The 27,500-nt window shown below is 50.8% G+C and overlaps 1 protein-coding gene across 4 annotated transcripts in view; it reads right to left on the bottom strand.

The window, feature by feature from the left end:
- sbf2 (SET binding factor 2) overlaps positions 1–27,500 on the bottom strand; it is a 77,944-nt gene that overhangs the window by 31,213 nt on the left and 19,231 nt on the right. For all 4 annotated transcript variants that reach the window (XM_067248659.1, XM_067248661.1, XM_067248660.1 and 1 more), the window contains exons 3-16: positions 22,607–22,744; positions 19,233–19,367; positions 18,466–18,576; positions 17,051–17,156; positions 12,477–12,609; positions 11,878–11,986; positions 11,317–11,430; positions 10,943–11,020; positions 10,493–10,606; positions 9,196–9,324; positions 8,981–9,079; positions 8,583–8,802; positions 8,317–8,426; positions 7,011–7,160 (exon numbers count right to left, since the gene is read on the bottom strand). In XM_067248659.1, the coding sequence (XP_067104760.1) occupies positions 7,011–7,160; positions 8,317–8,426; positions 8,583–8,802; positions 8,981–9,079; positions 9,196–9,324; positions 10,493–10,606; positions 10,943–11,020; positions 11,317–11,430; positions 11,878–11,986; positions 12,477–12,609; positions 17,051–17,156; positions 18,466–18,576; positions 19,233–19,367; positions 22,607–22,744 (1,746 nt within the window). The remainder of the gene's footprint in view (positions 1–7,010; positions 7,161–8,316; positions 8,427–8,582; positions 8,803–8,980; positions 9,080–9,195; positions 9,325–10,492; positions 10,607–10,942; positions 11,021–11,316; positions 11,431–11,877; positions 11,987–12,476; positions 12,610–17,050; positions 17,157–18,465; positions 18,577–19,232; positions 19,368–22,606; positions 22,745–27,500) is intronic.

The following is a 27,500-nucleotide window of genomic DNA, read 5'->3' as shown; positions in this document are numbered from 1 at the left end:
TATGTCTCGTTCTGCTTCACTGTACCACAGAGCGCGTCGACATCAAAAGGCTGCAGGGTGGACACACAGTGGGTGGAGGGATGGCCACGATAGGCCGGCCATCTGTCTGCTATCTGGAAGAAAACAGACCCACTGTACAGTACATGGTCATATCTCACTCTGGCACCATCAGGTTTACTTTAAGTGACCTTGGTATCATCCAAAAACAAGACCGGACTATAATCTAGCTAGCCTATAGCCTTGCCCTGTTCATCCAGTTCCAGGAAAGCACATCGTATATTTTCATAACGAGAACTTCTCACGCAGACTACTGCATCATGATCTACTGTAGATCTTAACTACTTAGCGGAGGGAATCGGGCCAAAAGACAAACACATCAAACCCTACATATATCTACGAAGGCTGGATCTACAACTATGAGGTCCAAGACTCTAATACAGACGAAATGAATGAAAGACAGCAGCATGTGGCTTGTAGAAGGTTCCAGTCTGTTTAGGGATTCCAGCTGTCTCCAGTCACGTCCAGTCGGCTGACAGACAGGGGGACGTGCGTGTATGCGTGTGTGACACAGGACACTGGTAGCCGTGAAGCACAGGACATACGTGCTCATGTGAGGGTGCATGGGGGGGTGGGGGGGGGGGGGGGGGGGTGAGTGAGCTTATCTGAATGTGTTTGTTTCTCACTGCGCCTCCCAGCATAGCTACTTAAGGATGACACAGAAGGCGCCCCAATCCCCCCCCCCCCCCCCCCTCTCTTCCCTCCCTCTCTCCTTCCGCTCGTCCGACCCTCTCTGAGGTAGAGCCTCAATGACTCACGGCATTCTTCCCCCCTCATGGACACATACAATATAGCCCCGCGAAAAAGCACCCCTGCCCATGTGACAGGAAGTGAGCAAAGCGCAGCTTCCTGCAAGACACCAAGCATTCTTTTAAGCGGTGTGCTTTCCAGGAAAGCTCCGGCTGTGAGAGGTATGTGTCCCGGAGCAGGGAGAGGTGCAGTACAGGAGAGTTTGTGAGACCGCAGGAGGTACGCATGCCGTTTACAGGAGGACTCTCTCGTCTCAGGCACTTCTGGACCCTCAGCGCTCATAATAATAATCATAATCATAATAATAAGCCGAGTCATGAGCATTAGCTGAGTCATAAGCACAGTCCAGGAATTCAAAAAACCCAAACAGCATCACGGTATACAGTACAGAGCTACACAAACAAATGGCACGCAAGGACAATGGCTTGACGTTGAAATGCTAAAACTGCTGATTTCCCAGGCCCAAGCCAACATTCCTCTGCGTTAATGTTTACCTGGTCACACGGGTTCACATGCCAGGTATACATGCTCCATGGACACACGGGAATGTGTGTCATCGTCTCGTCCCCCCCCCCCCCAGGCCAGTGAACGGGAGCTATTCCACAGGTTAGTCCAGCCTGCAGAGCTGAAGAGGAGAGCAGGCCGTGGACCCGGGGTGCGCGACAGCGAGGGAGGCTCCAGGAGAGGACAGCAGGGGACACAGGCCTGTGTGACGGTCTGAGGCCTGTGTGACAGTCTGAGGCCTGTGTGACAGTCTGAGGCCTGTGTGACAGTCTGAGGCCTGTGTGACAGTCTGAGGCCTGTGTGACAGTCTGAGGCCTGTGTGACAGTCTGAGGCCTGTGTGACAGTCTGAGGCCAGTGTGACAGTCTGAGGTCTGTGTGACAGTCTGAGGCCTGTGTGACAGTCTGAGGCCTGTGTGACAGTCTGAGGCCTGTGTGACAGTCTGAGGCCTGTGTGACAGTCTGAGGCCTGTGTGACAGTCTGAGGCCTGTGTGACAGTCTGAGGCCTGTGTGACAGTCTGAGGCCTGTGTGTGGAGGAGGCACGCTGCTCTTACGGACACACCCAAACCCAGAGGGCAACCACACTGGCTCCATCTCATCCCTAGGAATCAGAGATGTAGATCTCGCCAGCCTGGTTCCTAACCCCTGTGCATACACGTCCAGTACACGCCGTAGACACACGCACCACCCATGGAGCATGTATGCAGCAAGCAGGTGTTTGGAGCGTGTTGGTGAGCTCTACGTGGGGGCCCGTGGCGATAGCAGAGTAAAGCAGCCAGGGCCCATGATCCCCTCTGACAGGAAATGGTTGAGATGCCAGGATGCCTGTCTCCCTCCTCCACACCATAAAGCTCCTCTTGCTTTGCGCAATGTCCACTTACAAACCTGCAACATCTGGAGTGTCAACCAGTACACACACACACAAACACTCAAATAGACCCCCCCATTAGTTTAAATACCTTAAAAGTTCAGTCAAGTGTGCCTGAGTCATAATTCCGGCTTTAAACAGATGCAACAGGTTTACCGCACAAACAGATAAGCTTGTGCTCACAGATTGAAATCACAGATTTCATTGGGACCCATTTAAGACGGGCCAAAAGCACACAGTGTGTCAAAGCACACCGTGTGAGGAATGCCCAACACTAATGTGTTTGGGTCTGAAGGAGCCAGGCTTCAAAGAAGCTGTGTGTTTGTGTTTACCTCTGAGTTCAGGCCCGGGGGTCCAGGAAGTGGCTCCTCGTGGACAAAGCATCACCTAACACCCGGCCAATCACGCTCCCACGCCCCCGAAACCCCTCCCATTACAGAAAGCTGCTTCAACAGTCAAGACGAAAACGAATGTCATCAAAACCTCATCGGCTGAGAACGAGAACGTGCATTTAAATGTTTGCTTTCAATGCTTCTAATAAGCTCGCGTAGGTGTTCAACAAACAGTTGATTGTCTGCAGAAACTCGCATCTCAAGCGAGATCGACACAGCGTACTGGAGCTCATAGTCGCACCAGGCTGCTTAGCTGTATTTCACTCCGACATGGAAGCCCACACAAGCTAATTAGACGCCCGACAGCGCTTGGATACAGAACAGAGGACAGTCGCCACAGACCGCATCTTTGCCCTCCCGTGTGTCACAGACACCTTCACCTTTGACCTACTGTACAGACAGGCCCGTCTGCAGCCTGCAGCCCCAACTCCCCTGCAACCCCCCGAGCGCCAGCCCCTCCCACTCACACTGAGAGCTCGGAGCTGTCAGGCTACGTGTGGATCACAAAGCTGTGATGATATCAAAAGGAATGCATCTAATGAGGCATCACGCGGTCGCTGTACAAAGACCATGCTGCATTTCTAACTACATTAGTCACTCTCGCTCTCTCTCGCACACACACGGGTTATAATTACTGGCCCTGGTGTAGTCTGTCATATCTCCGAGAACTTTTTGACAGGGCAGAGTGTTGAAAAGAGGAATATGAGTGTAATTACTGTTGAGGCAGTCGGCTATTTATATTACTCAAACTGCCTATCCAAGACAAATCCATGAGGTTCACCACAGAGACACTGAAGCAGGACCAGACACAGGGTCTGCAAGGACCCCGGTGCTGGGGGAGAAATGCCAACACAATATTATACATTTGAATGAAATTAGAGAAAAATGCTCGCTATGTTTTATCTAATCTTTTTGGCGGACAAGCCGTGTTCCATTTTAAATATCGTCTCCATGTGTGAAACTGTTGCTTATTTTTGCTTTACGAGAGGCATAACTGATTCTATCAGAAATAGGCTCGGAATGTTCCGGGGAAAACGAGTGATCGGTGGATGTGGAGAGGAGCCCACCCCCCCCCCCCCCCCACCCCCCCCCTCGTGGCTACCTCCAGGACCACATGGAGAGAAAGGGTCTCCGCTGCCCCACCCATTCACCTGAGGCTAGAAAGCAGGTGACGTGGAGATGAAGTGAGGATGCCCCCGGCATGACGTGCAGATGGCCCCCGACTCGTTGGTATGTATCAGGAGATGACAGGGAGTTTCTGTCGACTGGTGAAGCCAGTCAGCTGTTGCCTGCGTGCAGCAGGGCCGGCTCCCCGAGGCTCAGACTCTCACGTAGCCCTCGGGAGCATGCTCGGAGGGGGAACTGCGGTGCTGCACGTTCTCCACGCTCTCCGGCCAATCACCTGGCCATTCTCTTAACGAGGTCCAGACTGGAGAACCACAAAAACGTGCCAAGTGACCCCTGAACACTGGGAGAATGAGAAGCTGTTTGGATGGTTCTACATTGAAGTCACTCTTCAGTCGATAAAGCACCCTGAGGCTCTGGGGCGCACCCTCGTGCGGCTGCTTGTCTTCCATAGTAATCTACTGTGATGGGCCCACAGCTCACATCTCACATCCACAGGCTCTTTGCGTTTTTTCATGGAATTCGAATTCCCTGTGAAACGTCACAGGGAGAGGGGGAAAAAAAAAGGCAAAAAGGCAAAAAAGAAAGTTCAGGTTCAGTTAAAATCCTTTTGACTTGCAAACATCATGTGCTCCTCGAAAAGCAGCCGCGCGTGCGCACACACACACACACACACACACACAACATCAGGATCCCATTTCCCCAGGAAAAACAATACATGACACACACGCTTGCAGTTCCACTATCAGATAACTTCGGCACATTAAGCAACCTAATAAGCACGCATTTCTACATTGTTCTGTGCATTCCACAACAGGCCAGTTTCGTCCAGTCTGACCCGCAAACAGGGACCAGTCTACAGCCGTCGTGATGATGCACACTCCCTGTGTCATCGTGGAGCCCCTTCTGAAGGGCGTCGCCACAAGGACGGGACCACTCCGCATCCCGCAGGTCACGGCCCGTCTCTGACCCTGGGGAACGCCCCCTCGCTCAGATCATGGGTGCAGATGGCACATGGAACATGGAATTCAGCTTCCTGATGCACGTCACGCAGGGTGCGTAACGACACGAGCGTGGCAGCTGATTGGTGAAAAGGCCTCCGCCAGGGTCAGAGTGGAGGTCCAGCCCTCTGCCATGGTCCAGAACGCGCCCCCCTTGTCTCCCATCTGACCTCTTTTACACGTGGGGAGGGAGGAACACGTGGAGTGTCGTCCCCCCCCCCATGCCCCCCCGCGGCCTGCGCTCCAGCAGATGTTGGGGATTCAGCGGTTCACTGGCCTCTATCATTTGAGCAGAAAAATGCCTGGAATCCAGAACCACTCCATAAAAATCGCTGTGTGTGAACACCCGGCTCAGAATCATTAAAACCCCCCCACCCCCCACCGGCCGGGCCAGGTGACGCCAGGCAGTAAAACATGAGGAACTACCACTGGGACCCCAGCGCTGCTCTCTGATTGATGCCTCGCTGACACCTTATAGGCCGAACACAGCCGAGCGACAGGAAAATATATCACTAATCACTTTGACTAATAACAACAGCAGCGGTGCGATTCCCCCCCGCTGCAGAAGGTAGACGCATCAAACACTGAACCCCCCCCCTTAACTACAAATCGAGGGCCACAAATAGGACTCACACTCACGACAGGCTGTCAAACCATTGTAAAGGAAGACAAACCAAGACTAAGGCCGAACCCCAATACTCTGTCTTACCCCTAACCCCTAGCCCTTAGTTTACCCCTAGCCTTTGTGTCTCGAAACTGGGGGTAAGGGCTACATAGCCCTATGAAATGAGACACCACTTGGTTACAGGTACGTCTATCGATGTCTCCAAAGCAAGTAGTGTTATGCACTGATATCAAACGAAATTTGTTTGAAATTCGCTGCTAATGGAGTTGAATTAAAACTGTATACATGCATGGAGTCCATTCAAGGCTAATCAGAGAAATGCGGGACTGTTGTGCAAATCAGCAATGTAACCTTAGCGTAGCAAACTAGCGATAAAAAAAAAAAAGTTTCAATTAAGAACATGGTTGCAAATACATATGTACAGGACTGTGTAAAGCACAAAACAAGAATATTACATTTATGGGACTCTCTGGATGATCTGTCCGCCATTGTTGCAGGTAGCGCAGTATCAACATACCCCTAGGTTTTAAGTAAGCTCTCGAGCTTACTTGGTTTTAAGGGGTGTATACCCCTTCGTCTTCGCCCTACTCCTCAATCAAAAAGAGTATTGGGACACCACTTACTCTCACGGGAACGCGCAAAACTAAGGGCTATGGGTAAGGGGTAGGGGTAAGACAGAGTATTGGGATTCGGCCTAAATCACATACAACCAACCAACCACCTCTCCCAACTGCTCAGAGTCTGTTCTGCTGACTGCAGTTGAGCGTGGTGCTGGACTAGAAAGGTGGGGAGGGTGTGACTGGATGACTGCTGAGCAGCTAGCTAGGCTGCCTGAGGTCTGATGCCTGCATGCTAGCTGGAGGAGGATGAGGAGAGGCAGGGGGGAGGTAGGGTCCGCTCTGCCAGAGGTCTGATGCCTGCATGCTAGCTGGAGGATGAGGAGAGGCAGGGGGGAGGTAGGCTCCGCTCTGCCAGAGGTCTGATGCCTGCATGCTAGCTGGAGGATGAGGAGAGGCAGGGGGGAGGTAGGCTCCCCTCTGCCAGAGGTCTGATGCCTGCATGCTGGCTGGAGGAGGATGAGGAGAGGCAAGGGGGAGGTAGGCTCCACTCTGCCAGAGCTGTCTGCTTAGCGCTCGGTCGGCCGGCACGCTCTCATCCTGTTTCCATTATGCACGACTTCAGACATACTAAATTAAAACCAGTTATGGGCCCGTGAAAACAAGCCACAGCACCCCGAGATGAGCCGGTCTGTTCTGGAGCGGGGACGGGAGGGAAACGAGGAGGCCCGCGCTCCCTAAATATGTTGCGGTTTACCTGTTAAAGCTCTGGGGAGAGCGAAGGGGGGGAACACCCAAGTCAACATGGGGAAAACGAAGGCAAGCTGCGGAAACAGTGCTACTGTGAAGACGAAGGGCTGTTCGACCGCGACGACCGTTCGCTGTGGCCACAGGAGGGACGACGGGTGGGATAGCAGCGGCCCCAGAGCGCCACGGCTCTGGACGACTGAAGCATTGGCAACGCGTCATGTCCCCCCCTGCCAGAGACGGGGCTGGAACGACAAGCGGGTTCTCGCCAGGGGTTTAAAACACAGCCATTCTGCTGCAAGCGACAAGCTGTGTTTAGGTTGAGCCAGTCGCACAAACACAGACGGTGCCAGAGGTCGGGGCGACGGCGTGTCAGGGACCCACCTGGAGGGCACAGTTCATCATGCGGGTGATGTAGTCAAACTGCTGGTGGTCCAGAATGGCGCGGTTCTGCTGAACGTGGAGGCTCAGCTCCTCGGTCAGACACTGGCGGGCAGCCTTGCCTTTCAGGGCCCGCAACGCTGCTGGGAGGGTCTGGAGAGAAAGAGAGACAGAGACAGAGAGAGATAGGGGGTTGGGGAGAGAGAGAGAGAGAAAGAGAGAGGGGGTTGGGGAGAGAGAGAGAGAGAGAGAGATAGAGAGAGAGAAGGGGAGGGGGAGAGACGGTGGGTGTGGGGAGTCAGAGGGATAGGGAGGGGTGGAGAGAGAGAGAGAGGAGCGAGAGGGAGAAAGAGGTAGAAAAGAGAAGAGAAGGAGAGACAGAATTGTTCATAACATGCAATTGTCAGGGTCTGGTCTGGTTTGATGTACCCCAAACCCAATCTCCATATTACTCACACTATAGAAATGTTCTAGATTTCTCAAGGCATGAAACCCAAGCCAGGGATCTGGAGGGCCTCCTACTCAAGGACAACAACAGGTACAGTTCCAATTGTTTCAGGCCCAGCCATTGAACCATGACACTGTAATTCATCCTAATGACAAAATAGCTAGCTTCGTCTCTGGCCGTCCGGCTAATGGCTTTCACATTGGCCGTGTGGAGGTGATGGGTTTATAGGCTCCTGGGGGCTATAGCACGCATGCTCGGCATTCTTGCATTCAGAGATGCAGGCCTGAATTATATAACCAGACATATTAAAGCCAGTGGATGCATATATGAGCTGGCTACCGTCCCAATCCATACACATGGGGCACACTGGTTCTGCTCCCATGGGCTTGGCTATGGGGGGCCAGCACTGGGGAAAAACTAAACACACTGGGGTGATTTATGTGTAGATGCTTTAGGGGAAAAACAGCCGTGAGGTGAGGGGGGGGGGGGGGACTCAAGCAATAGCTCTGTCATTAACCCCGATGTTAAAACAATACGGTTATTTGTGCAGATAACTAGGAGATTATGGGGTTAGAGTGGGTGTTTGATTGCTGGTCCTTATGTCTCCCAGCTGTAGGGGTATCTGGGGGTTAGGGGTTGGAGGTGGGGGGGAGAGACTTCTAGAAGCTTCAAAGTGGGCCGTCTGCTAATCTAAGGGATGGATGTCTCCCAGCCCAGATGTGTCTCTCTCATGGGTATCCGTCACTCCTATCATGGGTCTGAGTGCTGAGAGAGAGAGAGAGAGAGAGAGACAGAGACAGAGAGACAGAGAATGAGAGAGAGAGCGGGAGACAGATTAGGACGGAGGGCTGCGTCACCCACCTTCTCCGTCTCCAGGGTCTTGTTGTCGAAGATGTAGGAGATACAGCTCCTGACCACCTCCAGCCGGCGAGCGCTGTTGAACACTGAGCCAGTCTTCCCCATGATGGACACTAAACACACACACACATCCATGAGCCTCAGAGGCGGTGTAATAACATTCGAGAACGTAGAAAGGCACAGACGCCAGCCCTCGGAAGTGGTCCAATACACCATGAGCGATTGTGTTCCTCCAGACCCGTGTGAGGAGCCCTCGGGCGGTGACGTACCCACGGGGGGGCCCGCTGGCACCACACACTTCCTCTCGGGGCGGGCGGCGGCGGCGGCGGAGGCGGCCGGGGCGCTGGCCTGCTTGGCCAGCCCCTCCAGCAGCAGCCCCTCCACACGCTCCTCGTTCAGCAGGGGGAAGGGCACCTGGTGCACCCGCAGGTGGGAGCCCTCCGACGGCCGAGGAACCTTCTGGAACGCCATGTGGGGGTTGGGGTTTTCCTGGAGGGGGAGCACCGAAATCCAGACATGAATTAAAAGAGGGAAGTCACGCACACGAAAGGCAAAGACACAAAGAAACGGGAGAATACGGAGAGAAACCGGACACGTTTATTGTAGTGAAAACAAAGGGTGGCGTTGGAACACAGATGACTGTACTGGCGTCAGGGGGGACACCCACGTTTCTATACAGCTGTTCAGAGAGCTCCCTCATGTGCTTCTGTAGTTTGGCAGGGTTGGCCTCCTCCTCTTTAAAGCGCTCCATGTCAAAGGCCACCAGCTGAAGGTACACACACACATACACACACACAATTAACCACATCATGTATTGGGGAAGTCAATGATCCTGCTGTGTCCATGTTGCCTGTGGAAGCGTTGCGGCGCCCCGTTCCATACCTCGTCAAAGAGATCGCAGGCTCTGTAAGGTGGGCCTCTCTCAGACACGAAGCCAGCGAAGGCCATGCCGTCGAGAACCTTGGTCAGGAAGTCGTTCTCGATCAGGCCTCGCTGGCCCAGGAAGGCAGTCTGTAGGAGGTCGGAGGTCAGGGGTCAGAGGATGCGCGGAGAGAGGCAGCATGGTCTTGTCTACCGCGCATGTACTGGTCCACTAAACCCACACAAACCTGAACACAACTCAAACAGCTAGAGAAGAGAGAACTTCAACTGAAGATGACTTTATCTGTACAACATGTCATTTTCATCATGCTCCTTCTTGGCTGCTGGTGGGGAAAAAAACGAAATTAGGGCATAGCATGCTGTCAGTGCATCTATACGCCTCGTCGGACTGTGAAGAAAGAAAAAAAAGAGGGGTTGGTGTCGATTCGTGATGAATTCCTGGCTTTCTTAATCTGAGCCATGTGGGGTACGCTGAGAGGAACGTGCTGAGAGGTTACCACGGAGACGCCACAGACACAAACAAATACAAGGGGCCGGTGAAAAACAGAAACGTAAACCCGATCCATCTCACATGGCTCATCGTGGCTAGGGCATTGTCCAAGCCCAACACTCCACGCAAAAGAGAGAGAGATAGCATCGTGAAGAAGTCATGCGACCGCTGAAGCATCTCAAAAGAACACAAACACACTCAAGCAAAACACCTCAGGATGAGCTTAACTGTATCTGACAGTCCTTAAAGGATAAGCTCTCCAGCTCTTGGTCCGTGGCCAAACACTCTTGCCAGATTAAAACAACAAGAGAGCACAACTTGATTGTTTTCTTTTGTTACCACACGGACAAGAGTACCTATTTATTAGATGTGATCAATGCAGCAAAAACGATAAGCAGGTATCCAGTTAGACACGCCTAAAAGGGCTGGTGAGTGATTCAGGGTACAGCCCCAAAGGTGTGTGTGTGTGTGTGTGGGGGGGGGGGGGGGGTCGACGTGGCCATGCAGTAGTAACACAGAGAGGAGGTTGCCATAGGATGTGAGAACCTCCTGCGATTAGGAGTGTTTCAATCAAGGCGGGAGTCAGTTGGCTGAGCGGTGAGGGAGTTGGGCTAGTAATCTGAAGGTTGCCAGTTCGATTCCCGGTCATGCAAACTGACGTTGTGTCCTTGGGCAAGGCACTTCACCCTACTTGCCTCGGGGGAATGTCCCTGTACTTACTGTAAGTCACTCTGGATAAGAGCGTCTGCTAAATGACTAAATGAAATGAAATGAAGGCTCTGGGAGTCCAGAGTGTAGACATCTCACCTTGTGAAAGTGAATAACAGGTTCGGAATGGATTCGAATGAGCTGCAGGCAGGACCTGTAGCCCTGGAAGAGTTGTGCAAATAGACGGAGGAACACGGCCCTCACCTCCTTATCCTGGAGAGAGGAGAGGAGAGCTGGTCATACCATACATGCCTTGTCAGATAAGCGCCGACATTAAAGTGAGTCACACTGAAATGTTTATTTTTTATCTTCTAGATAGCGGGTTTCGGTCATATAAAGGAACACTAGCTTTCACATTTAGCTATTTATAAACCTGACTTGGAGATAGTAGACCTACAGTTTGTCCTGGGGGATCTCTCAGGGCTGTGGAATCATGCTCCTATCAGATACAGAGGCTGTTCTGGGAAGCTGGGCTGGTTTACTGTAAACAAACACCCTGGAGGTCCCGGGTCAGGGAGGAGCAGACGGACCAAGGTGATGGTGACTTACCAACAACTTAAGGTTGGAGGGGGCAGTGCGTGGGGGAGGGAAGGCATTGTCAGCGATCTCCAGGTCAGGGTGAAGAACCTGGGGGGGGGGGGGGGGAGAGAGAGAGAGAGATAGAGAGAGAGAGAGAATAGCAAGACAGAGGACACATCTCAGCGCTGGTTTTACGCAAGTTGCATTAAGTGTTCCCTCTGCAAAAATAGATTTGATGGCTCAGCTTAAGGCGGATAAATCTGGCTATGCAAGAGGGGGGGGTCGTCTATGGTACTGCTGTTATGGTGCCGACACGTTTCCTAAACACAATAAATAGCAGTCTGCCACCCGCCCAGGGGTGAGGGCGTGCTGGCACGGTGGCTGAGGCATGGCGGGGCACCTACCAGGGACAGGGCGGTCTGTGTGTGGTGCAGCAGGGGCTCAGGGAGCTGGGACAGGTGGATGGATTCGGGGATCTTGATCGTCCCTCCGTCCAGGTCGGCGATGATGACGTCCAGCTGAACAACAGAAAGCATGAGCATGGGCACACACACACACACACACACACAGACAGAGCAATCAATACATCTAATAATTTGATTTGATTAGTTATTGTAGTTGTAGATAAAGATTATGATGATGAATTTGTGACAGGGAATGTAATAGATACCGGAATTGCAACAAGACAAAGGTCTTGGCCAATTGTGGAGGAGAGAACTCTAGCAAGAGAGAAAACTCCCTGAAACCAGCCAAGAGAGACAAGGAAAGTACACCGCGGCGCGCTCGACTTTTACTTCATCACAACAGAACGAACGAAATGCTGAAAGTTACAAAAGATGTCCGTGATTGTGAGTGTCAGCCTTAAGGCATCTGTTGGGCAACTCTGGGTCTCCCTGGGTGTAGATGGTTGGCCGTGCCATCGCAGGGTTCCTGTTGGTACGGCGAGACTGTGGTGCTGTACTCACCAGCTCCAGGATCTCGCTCTGGAACATGGAGTGGACCCCGATGATGAAGGGGGTGGGAGAGCTCAGGACCTCCAGCAGCCGGGAAGGCAGGATGGGGATGTATGGGTAACTGAGTTCAACACATGAGATGACTGTGAGCATATATACTCTGGACAATATCTGTGACTCCATCAACAGAACACTGCATTTACACTGCAAATAAGCCGTCTGGGCGCCAAGTTAGTCCTCCATATCCTCTTAATTAGTTTGGCTTTCAGGCTGAGATGATCCGAAATCGTTCTGTCTGTTAATCCAAGTTGTTTTGCCTTGGAAAGAAATCCTGAATGATGGCAGGGACATGAATCCCTCCATGTATCTGAGAACAATCACAGAGCTTCCCCCACACCCAAATGACCCCTCAGTGGGGCTCATAATCAAAGCCCGTCTACGTGTAGGCTAACCCACTTTGCAGAGAATGAAACCCATTAGGGACTGAGGAGAATTCTCATTGTAGTCACACTCTCTGCAGAGCGGGTCACGACGTGAGACATGAGATGAGGTGGAAGGATCCATATGGGGGGGGGGGGGGGGGGGGGGCATGTGTCGGACCAATCCCACACCTGTATTTGAGGGGGAACATGAGGGCCTCCAGTGCACGGGACGCCTCTCCTAGCCTCTGGTAGCTGGTGGAGTGGAACAAAACCTTATGTTCCGTCAGAACCGCGCAAAACAGGCTCAGAACGTTCTGGATTCCTGGAAGGAGAAACCAAATGGAATGTGAAATTAATTAGGTATCTGATGGAATTTGACTGCTTATTATTCCAGAACAAAAGAGCGTTTAGATAACCAAATAACAAATTGGAGTAAACAACATTTACGTGGAGATCTTTCTTGCTTTCTAAATGACTGCACATGTTCGCTGAAACCATTGAGGAAAAGGAAAACAAACTCCTTACATTTCTCTTCTAGTTTATAATAAACTTCATAATAGAGCAGATTAAGCTGCATACCAATTCATCAACATAAAGATTGAAATATTTTTATAAACCACACAATAACAGACAACTAAACAATTCCAGATAACAGGATAGGTATATACTGCCCAATTCTATACGGTATTCTAAATATGGTGAAAAAATTTGAAAAAGGCAGGAAATGAAAAGGAAAACAACACTATGTGAGACTTAGTGAAATAACACATTAAATACCAATAGGACAGTCCAGCCAAATTCCAAGTATTCAGTTCCTGTTATTGTTTCCTATCAATCTAATGACAGAGCGATTCATCTGACAGAGCAGAGATTAAGACAGTGGAACCGAGGCAGACATCCGCAGAGCTGAGGCTTCAGCCCCTCATAAACAGGAACAGGAACGTGACACTGAACATCGACGAGGCTGTTTTTCACAGAATACCTTCCTACCGCACGGGCGCATCTCAAAGCAAAGTAAAACATCAGAATATTTATCAAGTAAAAAATCCTAATATTTATCAAGATGAATGGGCTAAACTGTGTAATAAAAAAATAAAAATAGAAACTTCCACGAGCTACATCCTCACACTTGAGACTATCAACAGAAGGTTTATTTTAAAACCACGCGCGGAGGAATTGTATCTGGACTGACTTGTTGTGTGTCCTTGGGCTGTTCCCGTATCTATTTAAACAGCGACACGATTCCGACCCGAAGGACGGCGAGACGGCAGTTGACCCCAGGCGAGGAGAGCAGCGCACACCCTAGCAGCAGCTATCCCCCTTCCTCCTCTCCTCTCCCCCCTCCTCCTCTGCCCCCCCCTCCTCTCCCCCCCCTCCTCCTCCTCCTCCTCTCCCCTCCTCCTCCTCTCCCCCCCTCCTCCTCCTCTCCCCCCCCTCCTCCTCCTCTCCCCCCCTCCTCCTCCTCTCCCCCCCTCCTCTCCCCTGGGGGGGAAGTGCTTCCTGTGCACAGTGGCATGTTGAACGGACATTCCAGCGTGGTGACTGGGCGGATCCTAAGCGATGACTGGGCGATGTGTGGACCTGATGCACGTCCCTGCCATGGTCATCCTGCCTCATGTGGTCGTAGGGATGACTTAAGTGGACACCTGTCCTTTCTACCGATCCAGACCTTTCACAGGCCATATGGATGAGTTGAGGCGATCCCAACCTTAGAACAGCCAGGTGTACACGTCCCAGACTGATGTACAGACATGGCATTTCTAGTTTCGCCGTCCTCAGAATCCAACTCAAATATTCCTATGGATTCTGTACAGCGGAGTAATTGGACTCAGCAAACACCACAAAGCACGTGTCTTCAGATGGACATGAACATGGAAAGGACACAGCCCTTATGGGAGGCAGATCTGATGGAAACACCGGGACTATAGGATCATAGAGCCGAAATACTGACAATAGATCACATAGGAGATCATAAATACCGTCAGAACATCCTATGCGCTGACGTGTAGGAACGTCTGGGCTGGATGAACGCACGCACGCGACTGAAACACCCGTGTAAAGGCCGCTCGGGGTCTCCTTCAGATAACAGCAGCGTTTGGCCAGACAGAAGGTCGTCCGGGACGCCGTGACATCGCTGGAGAAAGCTAATGGATCGCAGCTCAGCTTACAGGATGAAGCCGTCCATTATCACAGGGTAGAATGACTGCAGGACCTGCCAAGGAATGTGGTCTCTCTCATGTGACCAACTGCACTCAGTTGATACTGAGCATCCACCTGCGGTATACTGTGCTGTATCCTTAAGTAGAACTGCTTTTGTTCCCACATGGGCAATTGGTTACGCGTCAGTAATCCACAAACAATAATACTTGCACAACGTCACTACACACAAACGGTGTGACACAATGTTAAAAGGACAATTTAAAAGGGGTTTGGCAGCTGTAGCATCTACAGACGCGTAAGCCAAATAACAACTGTGATCCTGTATGGTCCAACTGGTCCACACCTGCCTTTTGATGCCCTTACAAAACGGCGTCTTTGGAGATCCGATATTTGGGGGCTGTGGAGGATTTGACACCACAAGACACTGACCATCCTCACAAAAGATGGACAGAGTCCTAAAAGGCGGCTTGACTTGTGCTCCAACCTCCCCCCTCTGTGAACCGGAGGACCCCAGAGCTAACCTGGCGTCGGCCATATCGAGAGCGAGGGAGATACTTCTAGAACATTCCAATCTGTGGAATGTACAATTTAAAGAGAGACATATGAATGTGACGTCTATTTATTTGCTTTGCGCCCTCTTTTCCTGGGTATGGTCCTGGACTTGGTTAACACAAAGCAGGGCCCGCGTGGACTGACGAAGAGCGGAGGGGAAAGTCAAGGTGTCGGCCATTCATCTTTCTCCAGGTTCACCACAAACACATGACTTCCACACGACCCAGGCGGTTAGTGTACGGGTACAGTACCCCCCATGAGTTCGTCCACCGGCTCCCTATCCAAACAAACACACGCGAGCATGCTAACTATTACCGGATTCCTGCAGAGTTCAGGGCCGTAATGCGTTCAAGAAACATCCCTCATTTTTGTTTTCGAACACATTCTTCCAATCGCATGAGGGCTGATTTTCCATTACAAAGAAAGTCAAGGGTCAAGTGCCATTGGACTGGATTTCATTTACAGACACATGCGTCTGACCCCGGAGAGCGACTAGTCGATCTTTCTAGACCCCGAGTTCCTCAAAAGCCATGACCTCCACAGGTTCCAACAAGACAGTCTAAGGCTCCCTCTTAAACGTAATCTAAACATACATTTCGGGCTTATCTGACCAAAGAGTTTGACCCGATGGTACTACAGAGAAATGCCACATGTTCACCCAGGAAATGTGCGACAATGACATTCGCACAGAAATAATCTGGACTGTTGAGGAGAAACAAGCGGTCTATGGCAACTCACTGACTCAAAGTCACCAAAGCGCATCAAAGCTACATCATGTGCTCCTGCGCTTGCAGTCCAGACTAAAACACCGGAAAGCCAGGCGGACCAACATCATAAGAGCCTTTAACATTTTCTGTACAGCTTTAAGCCCTCGGTTATAAAGTCTACAGTTTCGTGATGTGGTTAGATCTCAAAATGATTCGTAATCATGTGATTGGCATAGCAGCTCTGATCCTCTCAGTTCGTAACATTTGATACAATCAAGGATCAAGACTGGGTAAACCTGAAAGCTTTCACACCAATAAGCTACTTAATAAAAAAGGAAAAAGGAAAACTTTGGCAACAATATGATTAAGTTCCAGTCTGCTGAGACACCAGTTCAGCTATAACGGGAGCTGTCTATACACTACGTGACAAACACAGTGTATGCATACTGTCATACTGTAAGCCTATTTACAGATGGTCAAAACAGGATGGTGTAACTACAGGGGAATTCTGTCTGCCAGCCCACTCGCCTGCCAGCCTGTCTATACTTTCCTGTGACTGCGTGCCTTCCTGCCTGCTTACTTACTTACCTACCTACCTGTCTACCTGACTTGTCTACTTGCCTGTCTGTCTGACTGTCTATTTGTCTGCTTGACTGCATTCCTGTCTGTCTGCCCACCTGTCTGTCAGCCTCCTAGCCTGCCTGTCTGTGATGCTCAGTGTTTGGTGCTGAGGCCCGTGGAGCCTGCCTGTCTGTGATGCTCAGTGTTTGGTGCTGAGGCCCGTGGAGCCTGCCTGTCTGTGATGCTCAGTGTTTGGTGCTGAGGCCCGTGGAGCCTGCCTGTCTGTGATGCTCAGTGTTTGGTGCTGAGGCCCGTAGAGCCTGGCTGTCTGTGATGCTCAGTGTTTGGTGCTGAGGCCCGTGGAGCCTGCCTGTCTGTGATGCTCAGTGTTTGGTGCTGAGGCCCGTAGAGCCTGGCTGTCTGTGATGCTCAGTGTTTGGTGCTGAGGCCCGTGGAGCCTGCCTGTCTGTGATGCTCAGTGTTTGGTGCTGAGGCCCGTAGAGCCTGGCTGTCTGTGATGCTCAGTGTTTGGTGCTGAGGCCCGTGGAGCCTGCCTGTCTGTGATGCTCAGTGTTTGGTGCTGAGGCCCGTGGAGCCTGCCTGTCTGTGATGCTCAGTGTTTGGTGCTGAGGCCCGTGGAGCCTGCCTGTCTGTGATGCTCAGTGTTTGGTGCTGAGGCCCGTAGAGCCTGGCTGTCTGTGATGCTCAGTGTTTGGTGCTGAGGCCCGTGGAGCCTGCCTGTCTGTGATGCTCAGTGTTTGGTGCTGAGGCCCGTGGACCCACCGAGCTGCTGGAAGAGCAGGGCCACACTCTTGCAGGTGACGGGCAGGCTGTCGTTCAGAGGAGTCTGGATCAGCTGTCTGTCCCCTGCTCCCAGGGAGAAGAGTTTCTGTATGGGGGGGGGGGGGAGGGGGGGGGGACACAGGAGTCAACAGTACAGGCTTGTAAAACAGCACAAACACCAAAACCTCATTCATGCACACAAGAGAGAACTGATTAATCTGGGGAGCAAGTTCGGGGATTCGCGTTGTGTTTTTGAGCGTGTGTTCTCGCACGGCTGAACACTGCGCGCACACACACACACACACCCCACAGCTGCAGGGATGAATTAGCCTTTTGACTCAGACCAGCAGTCGCAGGGGAAAGCTCAATTACATGTTAAGCTACATATCGTTGAGCCGGCATAACCCGAAAGCCCAAAGGAGCGTATGTAGGTCCTAGCCTCTTGCATCTGGGACACAGAAAACAGTTAGCGTGTACGTCCCAAGACTCAACAGAGAGCTGGAGTGAGTTCCGTGAGAGCGCTAATGTCATCAGTGATTCCGACTAATGCCAAGCATGACAGTGTTTCAATTGAGTTGGAGACAGAGAGACAGAGAGAGACAGACAGAGGCAAGAGGGGGGGGAAAGGGGAGAGGGAGAAGAGAGAGAGAAGGGAAAGATTCCTGACCGTCGCGTTTGACTGTGTTCCAGTGATAGATTTGTTCCGCTGCTGAGGTTCCTACTATCATAATGTGGTGTTTAGTTAACCTAGAGCCATTGGCACTGGTGAGTGCTCTCGAAGGGGACCAGACAGGCCTGTTGGTAAATTACACCAAACAGACGAAATTCTTTCCCAATTAACAATGCCAGAGAACCAGAAAACCTGTTTAATCGCACAATTTGACAACTAAATTGATTGAAAAAAAAAATGGAGGAGTAGAAACTCTCTTTGATTTATGGGATGGATTTCACTGCTCTACACAGATTTTAATAATCCATTGTGGAGTAAAAACATCTCCCTAGGTGTAGTGTATATTTATACCCCGGTTCCACTCGGCAATGTAAGCACAGGATGACTGACTGAAACGGGAGAATAACGAGCAAATTTCTGCACGTGGCTGAATCGGCAATCTCCTGCTCCATCTCAGCGAAGCGTTCCGAGCCGAGTGGAAAGTGAACGCAAATCACGATTTCCCACCGCTGGAAAAACACGAACACGGTTACCTTCCTTCCGAGGGCACTAAAACTACGACAGCACTGCACGCTGAGCTGTCACCCCCAGGAGGGACCTCGCACCTCGGAGTGTTGGAACAGCTCCATTAACCCAGGCTGACCCCTGGTCGGAGGGTGGGGGGTGGGGGTGGGGTGGGGGGTCAGACAGGCAGGCCTCTCAGACGGAGGTATGTGAGGAACGGTCGGCCTCAGCGGAGCCTCACCTGGGAGCCTCCAGCCATGGGCACCAGGCACGTGAAGAGACCAGCCACCAGACCCTCCAGAGGGAAGGTCAGACTGTCGATGTACACCGTGTAGATCAGACCCAAGCAGCCCTGGAGGAGGACACACACACACACACACACAGGTAAGACATACTGTGTCTAACTAATTCTATCTGACCTAATGGACTTATGACCGTTAACATAACATTATTCCGCGAGTTTGGGAGTCCCCCGAATTTACAGGTTCAATAGTGCAGTCTTGGGCAAAGTTAGAAAGAAAGGCTTAAGTATTATTTACGACTTGATTTGTCTCAGAGACAATTATCCTCCGGCTGAAGGCTGTGGTACTCCAGAGTCGTCTGGGGAGGGGAGAGAACTGTGGACCTCTCTGAACTTCAGGAAGAGATTGGCTGGATGTCCTGGCTCTGAGTTTACACACTTAATCTCTCTCCCCCCCCCCCTCCCTCTCCTGTCCAGCTCCACTAGACTTTACTGACAGAAGGGTGCTTTATAGACACAGAGTTCAGTACGGTTCGCGATGGGTCACTTAATAATTTCTGGTAACATTGTGGGTCCCATGAGTAAACAGATTTCTGGGGTGTGGGTCTCTCATAACTGAGTACACATATTTGGATGTCAGGAATTGAATCTGACATTCTACGGAGCCTACGATTCCTTACTGGGATTCATGAGAACTGCGAATAGTGACCTTAAACCCGAGGACAGTCATGTTATTGTGCAGTTTGAACCAGATGCTATCTTGTTACCCGGAATATTTCGGGATAATCCAGCCTGGAGACAAGGATGAGACTTTTGGGGGCAAAGACTTGAGCTGGCTGGATCAGGCCGTCCTCCTCCTCATCCACCTCGTCCTCCCCGTCTGCCTCCACTGCCTTTGATCCCTGGAACATCCAAACCACACAGGATTAACACGGGAGAGTTCAGCACAGTGCTACAGTAGGCAGTCCACGGTGCTCTTTGAGAAGGCTGTCTGATTATCAGCTTCCGGTCATAGGAGGTTACAACATGCCGCTCTGCCAGTCTGCTTCCTCCTGCGTCGATGTGCTCTAGTGCAGTGCTTCTCAACCCTGGTCCTCAAGTACCCCCTGTCCTGCATGTTTAAAATTTAGAATCAGGTGTTCCAACACATGCAGGACAGGGGGTACTTGAGGACCACTGCTCTAGTGTATACGGGAGGCTACGGCTTCCTCCTCTGGTGTGGCCGAGGCACGAGCAGCAGAGAACCACTCAGCAGCAACATGGATGAGCCAGTGGTCACCTCAGGCAGAGACAGTCTTACTAGGGTCTGTTTACCTCAACACTCTAAATCCTGTGTTTCCTGACAAAGCCAGCGAAAGAAAGTGCGAGCGAGAGATGGTGATTTATTTGGGGTTATAAAGCATCGGTTTCTCTCCAGTCTGTCCCCATCAGAGCAAAGAGGATTTTCTGGAATCACCACGGGCTCCATAAAGGGTTTACTGACAACAAAAAAGCCCAATAAATTAATTTCCGCAGAAATTACAGTTCAAAAGAAGCCCAGAATTTTTTAAATGAGTACTGTGGACTCCCTTGAGCGTCTTAGTAACAAAGGTCATTGATAAATAACCCAAGACAATAATGAAATGTAGCCGACAAGGCCAATAATTCCATTATACGGATATAATTCTGTTTACGACAATAATTGAAAACATTTAGTTCCAATGAGTTATTAAGAGTACATATTACCTGCTGGAACTTTAAACACACTGTTTTGGTTTTGGTTTTAGCAAAAATAGTACTGTAAGATATACAAGCCTGAGGCGGGTTAAACAAACATAACATTTGATTTGGCAGAAGGGCCCATTTAGAAAAATTAAATTTCCTACCTAACAGTGTCAAACCATGAAATCAGTGTAAAAATAGCAACAGTAAACGCCCTAAAGACAACTAAATAAAACAAATTAGCAGGCTACTTTTAGAACAACAGGTCAAGCAGATGTTACTGAACATTTGACACGAAATTAAGTATAAACAGAAGGGAGCACCACACTGATAAGACATGCAGCATATAATGCTGTACTTTGGGTTAAAGGGTGTGGAATTAGTGCCATACTTGTTAAATGAACTCCCCTTTATGGCACCTATGTGATAAGGCTTGATGATAAACTAAACAATGCCTCCTGTTCTCCTCAATCTGCTCCCCTGAGATCCAGAGTTCAATGTCCCAGTCTGGTTCTCATTGCCCTGTCTGAGGACCAATCACCCCTATCAGCTTACAGATATACAAAGGCCTGCTCCGAAGTCCTCCCTCCTGACTAAAGTCCCTTCCAGAATCCCTTCTGCTGTTCCAGACAGTGAAAACACCACGAGTGTCCTGGCATCTCAGACGAGAGGAACGAGGGATCAAAATACCCCGTCAGATGGGAACCACATTTTACCATCGAAGTGAGGATTTGGTTCAATAGTCCGAGAAAACACATTCCTCCGCCTCCCGACCAGCTTCTCAATCCAATCAGATAGGGGGGGTGGGGTGGGGGGGGGGGTGATGCTGGTCGTTTAAATGCCAGCACGCTTCTAGAAAGTGTTGCAGCTGCACAGCCTTACAGGGATCAGTTCATGTGCGCTTCTCATGAAATGATGTGAAGACAAGCCCCAAGGCCTAACAGCGTTGTGTACTGTCAGCCCTTCCACAAAATAAGGTTCAGTGAAAAGAACATACTGCCACAGATACAGCCCTACACACACACACACACACACACACACACACACACACACATAAAACTTTCCACTGACAGGAATGCTGCTTAAGAGACCCGAGAGGCACATCCCTATCACCTAAGGACAACACATTCAAGTAGGAGAACCCCCTTCAACTATCCAGGCTGATCCAAACCGACGTCGGCTTCGATACAGCCACCAGACTCGGGTAGGAACTGGTTTAGGAAGAGCGCTCCACTATCATAAAGTAAACCCCCCGAAACAGAGAGGTCTGGATGGGGGAAGGATGGGATGGGGGGGGGATGACGACAAGAGAGGCTGAGCAGTGAACCGCCACGGTACAGAGACTCCTAAAGCCCCCCTTATCAAGACTAATCACCCGGCATTAATGAGCGCGATGACTGCATATGGGTGGCCCTGTCCCACCACCCTCCATCACTAACTGGGTCATCAGGGACATCTGACAGGAGGGGGAGACAAGAAAACAAACTGGGTTAGGGTTACGGGGATCACAGAGAGTCTGGACAGCTGCGGGACGCCAAACAGCGGCGGCCAGAGGAGCTGGTCTGGGACCACAGGGAGCGCTGCGTAACTGTCCGAGGACAGGCGCTCCGCAGGGAGCCGCAGGCCCAGACTGAGGAGGGGCGGAAAAGGGAAGAGCTGAAACCTGAAGTCGAGAGGCTGGGTTCTCTCAACACCTCGAGGAATCCTTTGAAAACGGCGTGATGACATCACAGAGGTGGTGGGCTCACACGGGAACACCAAGTCGTCAATGATTAGGTCTGTGATTCACAACTAACCATCTTGAATCGGGGGTGACAAATTAGCTTAGAGTGTTGAGATATTGAATTCCCGAATTCAAATAAGTGTCGTGGAGTTTTTTGGGGGGAGGGTAGGAGTGAACCGTAAAGATAAGGCACTTTAGGCCACTTTGAACTAACAAAGAGTGAAATTATTTACTTAAAATGATTATTATTAAGGACCATTCATAACACTGTTTCTCTGACAAATCATGAATGCATGAAGTGGCATTCACTGATTGGTGAACTGAACTGCACTAGGACTGAACAACTAATCGGATCTAGACGGAAACACCGTCATGTGAGCGGCTGCATCCAATGGCCAGCGCTGGAGGGAACTTTATTTTAAGAACCCTTCAAAGTGAACTTTATCACCACATATTGTAGAATGTCTTTGTTTTGTCTTCTGGCCCACGTTTCTGGAACAAGTCATACACGTGACAAATTCCTAATTGTAAAAATGTGCCATGCAAGAAAACATCACAAAAACAAAACAATTAGGACTCCCGAAAAAAAGAACAAAGAGGTCCAATGAAATGGTACCAAATGGTACCCCCTGTAGATGCTTGGAAATAGCAGACAACCCTTACTTAGAAATAGACCGACAGTGAGTATGTGTAAGTGTGTGTGTGTGTGTGACCCACCTGGAGGTTGACCTCTGCCTCATAGAAGGTGAGGCAGGAGCAGTAGTGTCGATCTGACTCGATGTCTGTCAGCACCACAGTGAAGAAGCTTGGTGGCTTCCTCTCCCTGGACATCCTCCATCCTCCTGGCTGGCAAAACTGCAAACACATACACACACGTATGTTATAACTCAGACCACAGGATTACAATACATAACGATAATCAAAGGAACTCTACAATACGGTTGTATACAGTACAGGCCTTCATTGTTAGTAAGACCACAAAACTGTTGTTCCTGAAAGGATTTAGACCCCCCCCCCCCCTCACAAAAATAAACCGCCTCTCTCTCAAGGTGACCCACAGAGGACGATCTGTACCCTTCAGAACAGGAAGACCAGCATCCCTCAACCGTCAGGACAGACACACTGTACAGAAGGACAGCCTGTGGTGTTTTCACACTACTAACTGGAAGCCAGGTTCAGGGTTGTTGTGTATTGAGAGCTGATCAGTGTCAGAGCCGTTCAGAGAGTCACTTCTGGTAACTCGCTGGCGATGTGCTAACGCCATTCTGAAGGCAGGCACGAAAAGGATGTCCTGTTTTAATAGGACTTCCTGTCATCGGTGAGTGGAAAATTACCCCTGGTTTGCTTTCCTCGTCGCTCAGGTGTTAGGTGCTCAACAACACACGGCTTCACCCTCATCGTAGTTTTCCAAGCACGCATTGGGAAAGTGGCGTTTTTTTCCAACAACCGAGTTTCACAATGAAAAATAGCCTGAGATTAGATCTTAGAGACAGTTGGTGAAGCATTAAATAATAGATAAACTCGGGAATAATATGACGAGAGTGGGATTACATTTGATAACACAAGAATCAGCATGACGAATGTAGTCTAATTTCTAAGGTTGATGTTTAGGCTAGCTTCGGAGATTCAAGCAGGAAACCACTCTTGCTATCGTATAAGAAAACAAGATAATAAAGAGCGATTATCTGAAACTCTCCAGCCATGCATACATAATGAACTACAGTCCTACAGTATATTAGGGATGGGACTCAGTGAGGGCTTGTGTTGTTTTAACTGTGACACATACTGATACTGGATCTGAGGTCTTTCTGTTGAATGAACGCTGTCTAACTGGTATTCCCAGCAGAGGTAACAAGAAGAGAGAGGAGAGTTGGAAAAGAGGGATGGAGAAAACACGTGCAGAAAGTAACACAGAAAGGGAGAATGATTCAAAGATGAGAGGAAAAAGGTGTGGAGGGGGGGGGGTGAGGAGGGATTTACAAACAGAAAGCGAGACAAGATGGGATGGATTCGCCAGAGTAGCACGCAGGAAGACGGCAGCAGGGTGAGAGAGGTTGCGTGTTTGTGCTGGCCCCGGAGACGGTGTTTAGACTGCAACTCAGGACCCCTGGTCTGAGGAACACCGGACAGATGGAGGGATGGAGAAGAGAAGAGAGGGATATTGGCTGGATCAAGCGAGCGGCTCGATCCAGGATGCCACCATCCTCCGGCAGACACAATAGACGGCAGGAAATCTGCTAAACCTGCATTGTGGGGAGGTGTGTGCGTGTGCGTGTGTGTCGATATGTGTGTTTGGCCCAGGCAAGAACAAACGCAGACAATTGTGATGAAGCAGATCCAAAATATTCAAACTATGCCATTCATCATTGTTTGAAAGGACATCAACACTTATCAGACAGCGCACCTTGATTCAGGAAGATGTGACACTGGGGATGTGTGTGTGTTTATACAAATAAAACTGTACTGCGTGTACCTGTGTGTGTGTATGTGTGTGTGTGTGTGTGTGTGTGTGTGTGTGTGGTGCATGTAGTGCACAAGTGTGTGTGTAGTGCATGTATGTGCATGTGTGTGTGCGCACGTCTGTGTGTGTACCCCTGTGTGAAAGAGGACTAGGGGATGAGGGCCTTATTTCGCTTGTCTGATATTAACGGCAGTTCTCTGAGGGGCTGTCATGTTCACACTAGCCCCGAGGTCCGGAGAGAGGCTCTCCAGTCCTGGAGGACACTCGGACCTGCTCCAGCCCGGCCACAGTCTAAACCTCCCAGAGTACACGTGCCTGAACCAGAGCTCAAAACATCCAGCCAGACGACCAGCACTCCTGGAAAGGAGACCCTCACACATGCTCCTCTGAGCGACTGGAGGACAAGTATGTTTTGACAGATTTTTCTACCTCTGTAAATATTAGTTTAGGCTCAGTGGGGAGTCCGTAGAAGGGGGAGAATTACTGCTGGCCAGACTGAGCCAAGGCTCCTGAGGACACCTGCGAACGACCGCACTGGGGCGTCACTCAGCGAGGGAAGTGATGAGAGAGAGAGAGGAGGGGGGGGGGGGGTGGAGGACAAGAGAGGAGAGAGGAAAAGAGAGACGAAGAGAAGGAAGTTAAAGGTTGAGCATCTGTCAAGCTGCTGCTGGGAGGAAACCAGCTGATGTCTCATTCCTCGCTGTCAGTCACTCCAGAGGACAGCCCTGCTATGTCTCCTGCTGCGACCTGTCAGTCTGCCAGTGTCAGAAATATTTATCTATCAAGAATTGCACAGTCAGTCGGTGAACACGTTAGGAAAGCTTTATTGCTTGCGGCCGGCCCACAAGGAGACAAAAACATTACACACCATTGTGCTACAAAGCTTGTCTGCTAGCATGTTGTGCTAGCTACCTATTTAAACAGACCCAACAGCGAGAGAGAGAGAGTCTTCCTTTGAGTGTCTTTTTCTTTCTCCATTTCCCTTCTCTTTCGGAGAGAACGAGAGACAAAGAGGGAGCTAGAGCCAGGGAAAGTGGGCGAGAGAGAAGGGAGAGAGAGAGAACAAGACAGAGAAGAAGTGAGAATCAAAGAGAGCGCGCGTGAGACGGAGTGAGAACGTGACAGGGAGAGGAGGGGAGAGAGAGCGTCCGACGGTGGGAGTGGTGTGAACACCTCCAGATAGCTGCTCCAGCACACAGCTGTGATGGACACGCCCAATACAGTACTGGCACCCAGTAAAACCAGGAGCATGGCTCTGCACGCACACACACACACGCACACACAGTGTGGAGCCTTGCACACCCACACGTCCAGGGACATGCACCGCACAAACGCAAACAGCTGAGTCATATTAAAGAGAGTGGGAGATCAGTTCCTGGTCTTAATATAGACCCCAGTCAAGTGACAATGGAACTCCGGGATAGGCCCACATGGGGTGTCATTGGCTAAAGGGGATCTGGGACCTTTGTCCTTTTAAAACATTGTTGCCCTGTCACCGAGCCAAGAGCATCACGCGGCACTCTGAGGCACAGCTCCCCCTGGCCCCCGCCCGCCCCCCCTCCCTCCTCCCCCCTCCCGGCTGAAGACACGGGATACGGCACACTGACCTATCAGGAATCAGCACACTCATGGCACCGTGTGGACCGCAGGGTGTGCGAGGGCTGCACTTGTGGCGGGCGTGGAATGTGAAGGCCATAGAACACCCAGCACCCCCCACGGCTCTCCACAGGCTCGGCGTCATGTGCCCCGCTCATGGGCTCTCCCTATGCCCGTCTCGTTAAGGGCCCACAGTCCAAGTGACACAGCGAAGCAAACGGATTGCTTTTAAAAGCATTCCTGATGTCCTCTCTGAGGCTGTAAATGGGCGCCCGCTCCTCCCGGCTGAGCGTCAACACGTATGATGCAAGACTGAAATGGAAAGAAACTCTGGAGATGCACAAGTCGATGGAAACACTTTCCCAACTTCCCCTGGCCGGAATGTACAGAACCCTCCAACAAAGTTGCCTCAATACATATTGCCTCAATTGTTTGTGCAGCTGATACCATTCGAAAGCCTATTAAAAGCATATTAGCCCGATGATGAATGTAATTGAAGGGGAAACGGGACAAGAATCGTGTCATTCTGGAGTCCAAAACAAGACACACAGCTCTGCCTACTCCGTGAGAGGACAACACAACCAGGACCACCGTGGCGACGGTGACACAGAGCAAAGCGACTACCCAGGCACTGTGTCAGGGCAGAGACGGCGACAGATGTGCCTTGTGCTCTCCTTGGTGTCTCTCTCTCTCTCTCTCTCTCTCGCGCGCGCTCTCTCTCTCTGCTGCTGCTCTCTCTCTCTCCCCCCCCCCCACCCCCCCCCCCACACACACACACACACCTCCCGTCGCCAATTTCATCTCAGCGTCCTCCGCTCTGTTCAGGAAGACAAGACAATGACCTGAAGGAAAGCAGAGTCTGAGGTGTTGGGGGGTGAGGTGGAGGGGGCGGGGGGGGGGGGGGGGGGCTAGGGGTTGGAAGGGGTCAGGAGGTCACTGGCAGGCTGCCTGACCAGGTCTGCTGCCTTATCAGGTCTGGAGGATGACCGGCAGTCACTGCTCAGCCCCCAGCGAGGGGGAAGGCTATTTTCGTTCTCGGACGCCAGGCCACAATCTCCTCGCCAAATGGTAGGAAGTCTTAAGCTGCACTGATGGAACCTCTATTCATACTGTAGGACATCAGGAAGAAACACAGAAGACAGGACACACACACACACACACACACAGCACTCAAGGTCAGTCAACCCACAGCTTGGGAAACTGAAACCTTGTCTTGATAGAAAACAGCATCATGAGTTAGACAGGGCTGGCTGAGGAGCGTCTGAACTGGTCTCTTACATGCCTCTGGCTCCGTTCCCCACTGTCACCAACCCTCTCTGCTTCCTGGTTGCCCTGTTATACAACCCCTCACACATATGGTTCATCTTAGAGATTGGGTATTTTTAGCTTGCCATAAAGGATTGTGTAATTCAGCTGACACTGACAGTTAAATGGAGGGAGATTCTCCAGCTGAAACTGCAAATCAAAGACCGATGCCATAAAATGAAATGTAAGAAATCGAAAAGGGGTGGAGGAGGAGAACTGATAAGTAATGTGTTGTTTGCTGGCATCATG

Source organism: Osmerus mordax, chromosome 13 (genome assembly GCF_038355195.1).
Source record: "Osmerus mordax isolate fOsmMor3 chromosome 13, fOsmMor3.pri, whole genome shotgun sequence".
Taxonomy (NCBI): Eukaryota; Metazoa; Chordata; class Actinopteri; order Osmeriformes; family Osmeridae; genus Osmerus; species Osmerus mordax.
The sequence above is the reverse complement of the archived record's forward strand: the minus strand, read 5'-3'. Positions and strand labels throughout refer to the sequence as shown.